The following is a 12868-nucleotide window of genomic DNA, read 5'->3' on the forward strand; positions in this document are numbered from 1 at the left end:
ATGTGCTTGGAGTATGGGAATGTGTAGATAAGCTTCCATCAGATCCAGGGAGGCCAAAAATTCTCCAGAGTGTACCGCCACTATCACGGAGCGCAAGGTTTCCATCCAAAAGTGGGGAATCTTGAGGGCCCTGTTGACCATCTTGAGATCCAAGATCGGGTGGAAGGAACCTTCCTTCTTGGGGACTATGAAGTATACCGAATAATGTCCCCAGCCTACTTCCAGGGGGGGACTGGACGAATCGCTCAGAGAGTTCTCGACTGGACGAATCGCCTGTCGAGTGTCTGCCGGACTATGAGTTGTTTCTGGACTGGACCACATGGAGAGAAGAGGAACCTGTCTCTTAGCGGCCGAACAAATTCTAACGCGTAGCAGTGTCTTAGAATATCCAGGACCCACTGATCTGACGTGATGTTGACCCACTCCTCGTAGAAAAGGGAGAGACGTCCCCCTATCCTAGGGATCGGGGAGTGGGCCGGCATAGCTTCACTGTGAAGACTTGGAGGACGTCCCCTGGGCCAGACCAGAGCGGGACTGTCTTCGGGCATGAAAGGACTGAGTCCAGGATTGAGATTGAGAGGATGGCTGACGAGGAGCTGCAGACCTTGCCTGGCGGAAATGACGTTGATTCCTGAATCGGCTTCTAGTGGAATTAGAAGACCTAGAAGAACGAGGGCGATCCTCTGGCAGTTTGTGTACCTTATTCTCTCCGAGGGACTTGATAATCTGGTCCAGATCCTCCCCAAATAGTAGCTTGCCCTTGAAGGGTAGGGATCCCAGCTGCGACTTGGAAGAAGAATCCGCCAACCAGCTGCAAAGCCAGAGGAGGCGTCTAGCCTAGACTGCAGAAACCATAGATCTGGCCAATACTCTCAGAATGTCATATAGAGCGTCTGCCCCATATGCTATGATGGCCTCCAGGTGGTCTGCCTGAAGTGCTTCCTCAGGAGGCAACTCCTGGGAGCTGAGCAGCTGTTGAAGCCAGTGGAGGCCTGCACGCTGAGCGAAGGAACTACAAATGGACGCCCAGACCCCCAGGGCGGACACCTCGAAAACTCTAAGAGAAACTTTCAGCTTTTGATCTTGAAGATCTCGCAAGGCTGCACCACCCGTTACTGGAATAGTAGTTCTTTTTGTCACCGCTGAGACTGCAGAATCCACTTTGGGAATCTTAAGAAGCTCCAGGAAATCATCCGGGAGAGGATATAGCTTATCCATGGCTTTGCCGACCTTGAGGGAGGTCTCCGGAGAATCCCATTCCCTGGATAACAGTTGAAGGAACATGGGATGGGCAGGAAAGGACCTACACAGCGGACGTTGACCAGCCAGAAGGGGGTCCCCTTTCTTCACTGGTGGATTAGGCTCAGGCGGGTCCTGAGGGGCCTCAATGTCCAATTCCTGTAGGATATGTGGAATGAGGGGGTCCAGCTCATCCCTCTGGAAGATCCGCAGGACTCTAGGATCATCCCCTTCCAATTGAGCCGTAGTTGAAGGTTCATCCGGATCTGGGTCCTGCTGAGGAACAGACCCCCACCCCCCCACCCGCAGAGGGGTGTACCAAACGGACCCTCAGAGCGCTTGAGGTGGTTGGAGGTACCCCTGGCCCCGGGACCGCTGACCCTTGGGCACTCCCCACGGTCTGGGCATTTCCCAAGACCTCAGTGGAATCAGCCATTCTGGGTACCTTAGGAGGAGGAGGTCCCGCCAAAAGTTCCTGGTGCTAGCCCATTCTGGCCAGGTAAGCATTGTGAAGCAGGAGAACAAAATCTGTGGAAAACAAAGGTGGCCCCGACGGAGGAAGAGTGGGAAGATCCCCTGACGGAGGAAAAGGCTCCAGAGGTGGAACGGGTGTCAAAACCGGCGGCTGAGATGAAAAAGAAGCATCCACTCTTCGCCTGTTAGCACCAGAGCAGCCGAGTCTGGAGACAAAATGGCCACATTTCCCGCGATCAGCGGGATAGGGGCTGGCCCCTGAGAGTCGAGGCACGCCAGAAGACGAGAACCAGAGCGGCCCAGCAGTTGAGAGGGTCGCTCCCCACCAGGGAGGCAAGCTGTGCAAATCCCCTCGCGGGAGAGCCTCGACCCGGGCTCTCCACAAGCGCAGCACCTGGACCAACCCCCTCGTTCACCTGGCTCAACCCGAGGGATGGCCCGAACAAACTGAACCTGCCACCTCAGGGAGCAACTTCCAGTCTCTAACACCAAACCAGTCAGGACTGCAGGGATGCACCTCTGCTGGAGACAGAGAAATACTGAGGGACTGCAGGTGGCACTCTCAGTTATGTAGCAGTGCCTCAAAGCTTTTGTTCTCTGCCTCCATCTGCTGGTAGGAATACATAAACCCACTTGTCTGGACTGATCTGGATATGTTCAGGAAAATTATTTATAATTACAAGTTTGTATTCTATCAAATTACTATTGGAAAATACATTTTCAAGTCTACATACCCTGCAAGCAATCCAAGATTCTGGAGGCGTTTCCAAAAGGTTTAATTTCTGCTCTGTCTGCTTGACCTCCTCCTGACCTCTTTCACCTGACATTTTGCAGCATGCAGTCAAAAGAATGGTGTCAAAAACAGGAAAATGTTAGAGAAATGAGCTGCATATAAACACTATGCCCAAATGACCACAAATGTTTGTACTGTTACATTTAATGGAAAGCAGCACCTACAAAAGGACAATGAAATATACAGAGTTAATGAAGAGAGAGCATGAATAAGAATTCTTATCTGAGATTACTCAATCTTCAACCCCTGATTCTGAAGCTCTCAGTGTTCTGGTACTGGCATTTTTTAAAATTATATTTAAAATATATAAGATGTGAAAATATATAAGATGTGGGATTAAAAATTTTGAGGAGGGGACCACGTGATGAGCAGGTAGGCAGCAGGCAGACCGCGTTCCTGGCTCCCCTGCTGCGAATCTCTTCAAAACCAGCACTAAAATTGCCAAAATCGAGTCTGTCTCAGAAGACGATCGACTAATTTTTTGGCAGCAGTGAGCCCGGGATGGCGGCGAAACCACAGAGAAGGGAAAAAACAACGGGTCGGCAGACTGAGGGAAAAATGGACGCTGGACCTCCGAGCCCCAGCGTGCAGGCAGACAAGTCGGATCTCGTGGGTGATGTTACTCAGGCTGTAGTGCTGGTGCTGGAACCCCGCTTTACAGACTTTGCTCAGAGAATCAGCGCAGGTAATGAAACATTACAGGAAATTAAAAATCAAGTAGCAGATACACAGCAGCGCATAGCTGATGTAGAAACAGAGACTCAAACTTTAATGCAAAAACAAGAAGTGCTGGTTAAGCAAGTGACTGCACTTGAATATAAAGTGGAAGACTTAGAGAATAGATCAAGAAGGAATAACTTGAGGTTTGTGGGGATCCCAGAGACTGTTCCTGAGAGAGAGCTGGCTAAGGCCCTGGAAACGAAGTTACTGCAGGAGCTTGGCCTAACTGAGTTTACAGGCAGCGTGATTGTTGAAAGGGCACAGAGACTGGGGACAAAGAAATTGGATGCTATGAAGCCTAGGGTGGTGCTGGCGAGATTCCTAAATTTTTGCCACAAAACAGCAATACTTCAAGCTTTTAGGCAAAATATGCAGTTGGCCTATGAAGGCAGTAAAATAATGATTTTTCAAGATTACTCCGCAGCGCTCTCTGCTAAACCTAGGGAATTCTCTCCTATCTGTGCTGAGCTGTTTAAAAGAAAAGTGAAATTCATGCTATAGTACCCAGCCAAGCTCTGGATGGAGCACAATGGGACCTGGCGAAGCTTTGATTCTGTGGAAGCGGTTCAACAATTTATAGCAGGAACTTTAGACTCACTGTGAAAAATATACAAACCATATTCTAAATCTCTCCACTCACTATTGGTACATGATGTTTATCTTGCTCTGTTTTTTTTTTTTTCACACACATTGTTAAGAATGTTGCTTTAAAAGCAGAAAAAGATGGTTCACTCAATGCTGCAGGGTTTGGCCCACTCATAGTACTATCCACAATCTGGCGGGGGAGCCAGTAGGGTTGATCAGGTGGTCTCCTACCTTTGTTATATGGAGGATGTATGTGATGTTACACAGTTGGTGCTGGGGGTACAGGGAGGGGGTGAGGGTTGGAAATGGAGTAGCCCTGAAGTTTCTCTAAGTAGCCATCATTTTCAATACTGGGGACAAATTCATAGGTTTTCAAGATGAAAACGACACAACTGGGTTTCCAGGTCGACCCAATGGCGGCACCTCTAGGCTGGGAGGGGTGTCCCACATGGTTTTCCATTTGCGGCATTATTAGCAATTACATTACCACCCTGCCTAAGGATTATGGCTGAAAGTTTAAGGTGTATATCATGGAATGTAGCGGGTCTTGGATCTCCTGTAAAAAGGGCAAAAATACTGCAATCGTTGCATCGGCAAAAAAGCGCAAATCGCATTTTTGCAAGAGATGCATTTAATAGCGGTGGAAAGTCAAAAATTAGCTCGGGATTGGGTAGGGACGGTGTTTTACTCCCTGCACAGAACAGGAAAGCGGTTGTTGCAATCTTACTAGGGAAGCATACAGTTTTTGAGGATGCCCGCATGATTTCTGACAATGAGGGCCGCTATGTATTAGTGACGGGGAAACTATTTGGCGTTGAAATCACTCTATGTAGTGTCTATGCCCCAAATTCGTATCAGCATTGTTTATTTACACACTTAGCACAAATTATTACACTAAACAAAAAAGGATTGGTTCTCATAGCCGGGGATTTTAAACAAGTGATGGAACCGGGATTAGACCGCTCCAACCCACAATCACATTCGAGAGCATCAACCCATAAGGGAATACCGGACCTTTGTCGCCAACTACAACTGGTAGACCCCTGGCGGATCCTGCATCCAGAAAGCAAATGTTGCTACCTGTAACAGGTGTTCTCACAGGACAGCAGGATGTTAGTCCTCACATATGGGCATCATCAGGATGGAGCCCAATCACGGAAAACTTCTGTCAAAATTTCCAGAACTTTGACTGGCCCCTACTGGGCATGCCCAGCATGGCACTAACCCTGCAGCCAGCAGGAGTCCCCCTTCAGTCTTATTTGAAAGCTACATATTTGAAAGCTACAGGCAATGCCGAAAAATAAAATAACAAAATGTTACGAACCCAACACCGCAGGGCGGGGCGGGTTTCATGAGGACTATCATCCTGCTGTCCTGTGAGAACAACTGTTACAGGTAAGCAACATTTGCTTTCTCACAGGACAAGCAGGATGGTTGTCCTCACATATGGGCGAGTACCAAGCTGAGGATGTCCGAACATGCACCAAATGTACCCAAAGGCGTGCAACAGGCACAACAACTGGGGTGGAATTTGGTAGAGGGCATCCTGAACCCCACCGGGCAGGTGGAAGGGTGTTGGCACGTCATGCTGTAAACAGGTTACGAAGGACAGACTGGCCGAAGATGGAATGCTGTCTTCCGGCTTTGTCCAAGCAATAGTGGGCTGCAAAGGTGTGGAGAGAACTCCAGGTAGCAGCCCTGCAAATGTCAGGAAGCGGCATGGCCCTCACAGAGTGTGCTTTAACACGGTCTTGGAATGGAATGCCTGCTTGCTGATAGCAGAAGGATATGCAGTCCACCAATCAGGAGGACAGAGTCTGCTTACCCACAGGATTCCCTAACTTGTTAGGATGGAAAGAGATGAACAATTGAGTGCCTCCCCTGTGGGCAGCTGTACGGTATAGGTAAAACGCTAGAGCCCGTTTACAGTCAAGGGTATGCAGAGCCTATTCTTCTGGGTTGGCATGGGACCTGGGAAAAAAGATAGGTAGTATGATGGATTGATTAAGATGAAAATCCGAAACTACCTTAGGTAAGAATTTAGGGTAAGTACGGAGTATCGCCCAGTCCTGCAGAAGTTTAGTGTAAGGCGGATAGGTAACTAGAGCCTGCAATTCACTAACTCTGCAAGCTGAAGTGATAGCAAAAGGAAAATCACTTTCCATGTGAGATATTGAAGGTCACAGGAGTGAAGAGGCTCGAACGGTGGTTTCATGAGCCGAACCAAAACCAGATTAAGAATCCAAGAAAGGGCCGGTGGACGTAGTGGAGGCTTGATATGGAGCAAGCCCTTCAAAAAGTATGTTACAAGGGGTTGCACTGATATAGGGACATCCCCGACACCTTGGGGTGGCCAGTGAGGTGCTATCAGAATCATGGTTCCCTTGTCCTGACGTAACTTCAGAAGAGTCTTTGCGAGAAGAGGAAGTGGAGGGAATGCAGACCAGTTGCTCACGAGAGGGAGAATGCGTCTCTGGGTCGAGAGAGTTTGCTACGACTGAGAGAGCAGTAGTTTTCCACTTTGCAGTTTTGTGGGGACACAAAGAGGTCTATTCGAGGATATCCCCATTGCTGAAAAATGGAGTTCGCCACTGAGGGGTTGAGACACCACTCGTGTGGTTGAAAAACGCAACTCAGCTTGTCTGCCAGCACATTGTCCACTCCTGGTAGGTAGGTGGCCTTGAGGTACATCGAATGGGAGAGAGCTTCCGCCCAAATCTGTGCAGCTTCCTGACACAGAAGGAAGGAGCCCGTACCTCCCTGCTTGTTGATGTACCACATGGCCACCTGGTTGTCCGTCTGAATCAGGATGACCTGATTTGATAGGCAATCCTGAAAAGCCCTGAGAGCATATCTGATTGCTCGAAGTTCCAGTAAACTTATTTGGTGTTTGGCTTCCTCTGGAGACCAAGAGCCTTGTGTCTGCAGATCGGCTACGTAGGCTCCCCACCCGAGGTTGGAAGCGTCAGTGGTGAGAATGATTTGAGGATTTGGAACCTGGAAGGGCAATCCCAGGAGGAGATTGGTCTGATTTTTCTACCAGGCGAGAGACAGACGGAGTGAGTCGGTGACGTGGACAATGGCTGACAGAGGCTGAATACCTTGAGTCCATTGAGACCTCAGAGTCCAGTGCATGAGTCTCATGGCCAAGCGGGCCATTGGTGTGACATGGACTGAGAACGCCATGTGTCCCAGCAGGATGAGAAATTGGCATGCAGTCACAGAGTGCTGAGACTGCAGCTGGTGAGCAAGAGATACAAGAGTCTGTGCTTTGTCGAGGCAGGAAAGCCTTTGCCTGTAAGGTGTCCAAGTCTGCCCCAATGAACAACAAGGTTTGAGATGGGACTAAGTAGGATTTGTCGTAATTGACGAGAAATCCTAACGAAATTAGAGTGTGTAAGGTTAGACTGAGGGACGACAGAGCAGTTTGCTGAGTGGGAGCCCTGATTAACCAGTCGTCCAGATAGGGGTAGACGTGAACACCTTGTGTCCTGAGGAAGGCTGCGACGACTACGAGGCATTTTGTAAAGACTCGTGGGTGCAGACGCTAGGCCGAATGGAGCACTCGGTATTGATAGTGCTTGGGGCCTACTAGGAAACTCAGGTACTTGCGATGAGCTGGACTTATTGCAATATGGGTGTATGCGTCCTGGAGGTCCAGAGAGCAGAGCCAGTCTTCTCTTTGTAGAAGAGGTAGAAGTGATGCCAAGGTCACCATCTTGAACTTTTCTTGCTGGAGGTACTTGTTGATGGGCCGTAGGTCCAGAATAGGACGGACGCCTCCCGATCTTTTGGGGATTAGGAAATATCGGGAATAGAACCCTAGGCCTTGCTGAGAGTATGGAACGGGTTCTATTGCTCTTGACTGGAGAAGGAGGGAAACCTCTTGATCCAGAAGAATGGAGTGTTCGGATGTTGTCCATATCTGTAGAGGTGGGGAGCTTGGTGGCAGGGCAAGAAAGTTCAGATGGTAACCCTGAGCAATGATTGCCAATACCCATTGGTCGGATGTAATTGAATGCCACATGTTGTGTAAGTGGCACAATCGACCTCCCATTGGTATGTGCGACAGAGGAATCTGGCTGCTGCTCTCTAGGTGGAAGTCAAAAACCTGAAGCAGGTCCTGGTTGAGGAGCTGCTTGTGGTTTTTGTTTACGGGCTTGACGAGACTGCGGTTTTTGATAAGGTCTCGTGGCACGGGATCTGGTTGGTGGTGGGTAAGACTTCTTCGGGCGGAAGAAGGACTTTGTAAAGTCCTTTCTGAAGGGCTGTTTTAAGGAGAAGTCAGAAGGCATCAAAGAGAGCTGTCTTAGGGTCTCATGATGGTCCTTTAATTCTGTTTGCCAAACAGATTATCTCAGACACAAGGCAGGTCGGATAACCGGTCTTGTACTTCTGGGCGAAGGTCAGAAAACTTGAGCCAGGCCCACCGTCTCGCCGAAATAGCAGCTGCAGACACTCTGGTAGAAGTGTAAAAAATGTCATAAGATGTTCTAATCTCATGCTTGCCTGCCTCAAAACCCTTGTTTACTAGGGTTTGTAATTGTTCTTGAAGTTGCTGAGGCAGGGAGTCTGAGAAGTCCTGTATCTGCTTAAAAATGACCCTGTTATATTGGGTCATATAAAGCTGATAGGCGGCAATTCGGGAGATGAGCATGACCCCTTGGAATACTCGGCGACCAATGTTATCTAGGAACTAATGTTCCTTTCCAGGAGAAACAGATGAGTGAGGCTTTGACCTCTTCGCCCTCTTTTGTGCAGACTCTACCACGACCGAGTGGTGATCAAGCTGTGATTTTTGAAAACCTGGGGCTGACTGCACCAAATAGGTAGTGTCAGCTTTCCTGTGTACTGGAGCAATTGATCCAGGATGTTCCCAGTTCTTCTTGAGGAGATCGAGAAGGACCTGATGGATGGGAATAGAGGTGATTACCTTGGGGGCATCCAGGAATTGGAGCAACGCCATCATCTGATGCCTACCATCCTGTTCCGTCTGTAATTGGAAGGGAACCAATTCAGACAATTCCTTCACAAAGTTTATAAAGGAGAGGTCCTCTGGAGGAGAACGCTTCCTACTCTCAGTGGGTGAAGGAGGTGAAGGTGGTGAAGGTAAATCATCGGTGTCTGTTGAAGTATCATCAGCCCAGGTATCATAAGTATCAGCACCTGTCCCTCTAGGAACTAGAGGGGTCAGGGTGGTTGGATACCTGAAGGTCCCGGTCTAGGCTCTGAAGGAATCGGAGGAATTATCGGAGGCACCGATGATGGCATCGAAGGCACCGGTGCAGGCATCGAGGGCATCAATGGATGACTCGGTGGCGTCGACGGACGTATCGGCACCGACGGATGGGTTGGTGGCGAGGGACGTATTGGCATCAATGGCTGAGGCAGAACTCCCGATGGAGGGATGCGGAACGGTGTTTCTCCTCCCGATGATGCTATCAGTGGGGAGGACATCAGAGACATCGGAGCACCAGGATCCATCGGTGGTAAAGCGGCCATAAGCGCTTCCATCCTGGATAGCAGCAGTGCCAGCGCTGCCAGAATCGGGTCGATGATCGGTTCCACAGGCGGTTCCGGAGGAACCTGAAGACGTTGCATCGCCTTGTCGATGGCCTCCTGAACCATCCGGTCCAGTTGTTCTCGGAGACCTGGAGCAAGCAGCCCCAGCTCCGGAACAGAAGAAGGAGGCAAAGGCATAGACGGAGGGACCACCGTTAAAGGCAGAGTCGCGGCTCCCGATCCCCGATCGGGTGAGGGTTGCCTCAGGTGACCCGGTCGCAGGAATGGTCGGTGCCTTTCCTGGATGGGGTTTCTTCGACAGCGGCTTGGACAATGGCGAGGTCGATGATTTCGCTTCCTCGATGGTCCGAGTCTTACTGTGTCAATGGCAATGTTTCTCCCTGTGATCCCCTCAATCCTGAGGGGGAGTAGGGGGTGTCGATGGCTGAGAAGTCGTCGATGCCGATCGGTCACTGGTCGGTGGTCGATGCTGGTGCAAAGTTGACAGTGCCAGTTCTGATGAGGTCGATGCAATGGACGGAGTCAGGGTTTGAGCAAGGAAGAGAAGTTCCATCTTCTCCATTCTAGCCTTGCGACCCTTCGGTGTTATTAGGGCACATTTGGTGCAGGTCAAACATCGTGCTCGCGTCCTAGACACATTACACAGACTTTATGGGGATCTGTGACAGACATATTGCGGGTACAGGCCGGGCACCGATGAAACCCCGACGCCATTGCCATGGAAAAAAATCGAGCTGCGGTACGGTCGACGGCAAGTAGGCCGCGAGGGCCAAACTCGATGGTATTCGACGGGAAACGGGTAAAAACTTACCGGAGTACTGTGGACTTAGAAAAGTTAGAGGAGGGACCCCTGTGGGGCAATTTAACTTTTAGTAATTCCGTGAAGAAAATTCCTGTCAGGAATCTCTTCAGAGCTCCTTTACCGCGAGGCTACTGCTGCGTGGAAAAAAGAAGACTAAGGGGACCCCTGCTGGCTGCAGGGTTAGTGCCATGCTGGGCATGCCCAGTAGGGGCCAGTCAAAGTTCTGGAAACTTTGACAGAAGTTTTCCGTGATTGGGCTCCATCCTGATGATGCCCATATGTGAGGACTACCATCCTGCTTGTCCTGTGAGAACAAAGGGACTATACACACATAGCTCGTGCCCATAACTCTATGTCCAGAATAGACTATATTCTAGTCTCTCCCCAGTGTTTTGACAAAATTGGGATAGCGGAAATAGGCCCCGAAGAATGTTCAGACTATGCTATGATCTGGACAGATGCCTGTCTAGGAGCCCCACAACAAAATCAGCCTAGGTGGCGCTTCCCAGCACACCTCTCTGAAGATAGCAATTTCAGAACCTATCTCCAGGAAAAATTACAAGTCTCACAATTCACAGCATCAGGACAATCCGACTCTGTTTTGGGAGGCTGGTAAAAGAAAATTATTTCCTTACCTGCTAATTTTCGTTCCTGTAGTACCATAGATCAGTCCAGACTGTGGGTTATGTCCCCCTTCCAGCAGATGGAGTCAGAGAAAAAAACTGAGAGGGCAGTCCCTCATGACTGGTGCTCCCTCTGTAAACCTTCAGTATTAAGAATATCCAAGCAACAAAGAAAAACCCCTTGGATGGATCAATACAAAAATGAATATCAACTAAATTGAACATCAAACTGTAAATCTGAATAGGCAAACTTGCAATGTGGACTCTCAGTCAGTCCCAAACAGGTCCTGAAATGATTACACAGTCGAGCTGAAGGATTATCCCAAAGAAAAACCCCCAAAATCCTTAGGGTGGACATCTGTACTGATTCATGGTACTACAGGAACGAAAATTAGCAGGTAAGGAAATCATTTTCTTTTCCCTTTAAGTACCAGGATCAGTCCAGACCGTGGGATGTACCAAAGCTTCCCTTAAATAGGGTGGGCCACTGATATTCCCAGCTCGAATGACCCGAGCCCCAAAAGAACCCGAGGTCATTGATTGCAAATTCAAGCGATAGTGATGCGCAAAAGTGTGCAAAGACTTCCAAGTGGCTGCTCGGCAAAATTCCTGCGGAGAGACCACTCGGCTTTCTGCCCAGGAAGCTGCTTGAGCTCGGAGAGAATGAGTTTTAATACCGTCTGGGGGCTAACACCAATGTACGCGGTAGAGACTGCTTCCTTCACCCATCGGGCAATGGTGGTCTTTGAAGCCTAGTGCCCCTTCTTGGGACCACTCCAGAAGACAAAAAGATGATCTGATAAGCGGAAGTCATTAGTAACCTCCAGATAAAGAAAGGAGGACTCGCTTGACATCTGGGCGCCGGAGCTCCTTGGAATCCTCAGCCTGGAATGATGGCAGTTCCACCAACTGATTCAGATGAAAAGACGAGACCACCTTTGGAAGGAAAGATGGTACGATACCCGAGGATACTCCAGGATCCATAGAGAGTAGAAAAGGCTTTCTACATGACAAGGCCTGCAGTTCCGAGATTCTGCGAGCGGAACAGATGGCAACCAAGGAAACTGTCTTAAGAGTCAGGTCCTTGAGGATAGTGCTCTACAGCGGTTCAAAGGGCGGCCCACCAAGAATAAGAAGGATCAAAATAAAAAACTCCCCGAGGGGCATAAATTGCGAATTGGTGTTTCACATGCTTTACTCCCTTCAAGAACCAGACCACATCCGGGTGTGTCGCAAGAGGGGGGCATCCCGATGAGGAACTAGAGTACCTAAGTCTGCCACCAGAATTCGGAGAAAATTGTAGGCTAAACCCCTCTCCAGCCCTCGCTATAGATCTGGGCTATGGTCGCACGCCGTGAAGAGAGACGTGAGGACTGGCAGCAAGCCTCAAACACTTTCCAAGCTCGGACATAGGACATGGAGGTGGAAGGCTTCCTAGCCTTGAGAAGAGTGGAGATAACCGCCGCTGGACACCCTCGTCTCCTCAGCTGACACCGTTCCAAAAGCCAGGCCGCTAGACAGAAGCGATCTAACTGGTCGAAAAATACTGGTCCCTGCTGTAGGAGGTTCGACAGATGCCCCAGGCGCAGCGGGCCGTCCACCGCTAGCTTGACTAAGTCTGCAAACCACGGCTAACGAGGCCACTCCGGAGCCATGAGGATCACGGGCCCCTGGTGACCCTCTATTCTTCGGAGCCCTCTTCCCACCAGGGACCAAGGCGGGAACACGGAACGTAGGATGTACCTCGGCCACGGGAGGGCTAGTGCATCGACGCCTGATGCTCTGTGCTCCCTTCTGCGGCTGAAAAAGCACGGAGCCTTTGCGTTCCTTTGTGTGGCCATCAGATCCAGATGGGGAGTCCCCCATCGCGTGACGAGTAGTGCCACTGCCTTCTTGGACAGTTCCCATTCTCCGGGATCTAAGCACTGGCGACTTAAAAAATCCGCCTGAACATTGTCCACCCCTGTAAGTGAGACGGCGCCAGATGAGACAGGTGGAGTTCTGCCCATAGCATCAGTTTGTTCATCTCCCAAGTCACATGGAGACTTCTTGTTCCTCCCTGACTATTGATGTATGCCACAGTCGTGGCGCTGACGGAGAGGATCCGGA

The 12868-nt window shown here is 49.9% G+C and overlaps 1 protein-coding gene across 6 annotated transcripts in view; it reads right to left on the reverse strand.

Annotated features, from left to right (window-relative positions):
• The window catches only part of TEX14 (testis expressed 14, intercellular bridge forming factor), a 608800-nt gene that overhangs the window by 269139 nt on the left and 326793 nt on the right, over nt 1-12868 (reverse strand). For all 6 annotated transcript variants that reach the window (XR_003858113.1, XR_003858112.1, XR_003858111.1 and 3 more), the window contains exon 18: nt 2448-2533. Coding sequence is in view for 3 of the 6 variants with exons in the window: in XM_029611460.1 (XP_029467320.1) it covers nt 2448-2533 (86 nt within the window). In the remaining 3 variants the exon portion in view is untranslated. The remainder of the gene's footprint in view (nt 1-2447; nt 2534-12868) is intronic.

This window comes from Rhinatrema bivittatum, chromosome 8 (assembly GCF_901001135.1).
Source record: "Rhinatrema bivittatum chromosome 8, aRhiBiv1.1, whole genome shotgun sequence".
Lineage (NCBI taxonomy): Eukaryota > Metazoa > Chordata > Amphibia > Gymnophiona > Rhinatrematidae > Rhinatrema > Rhinatrema bivittatum.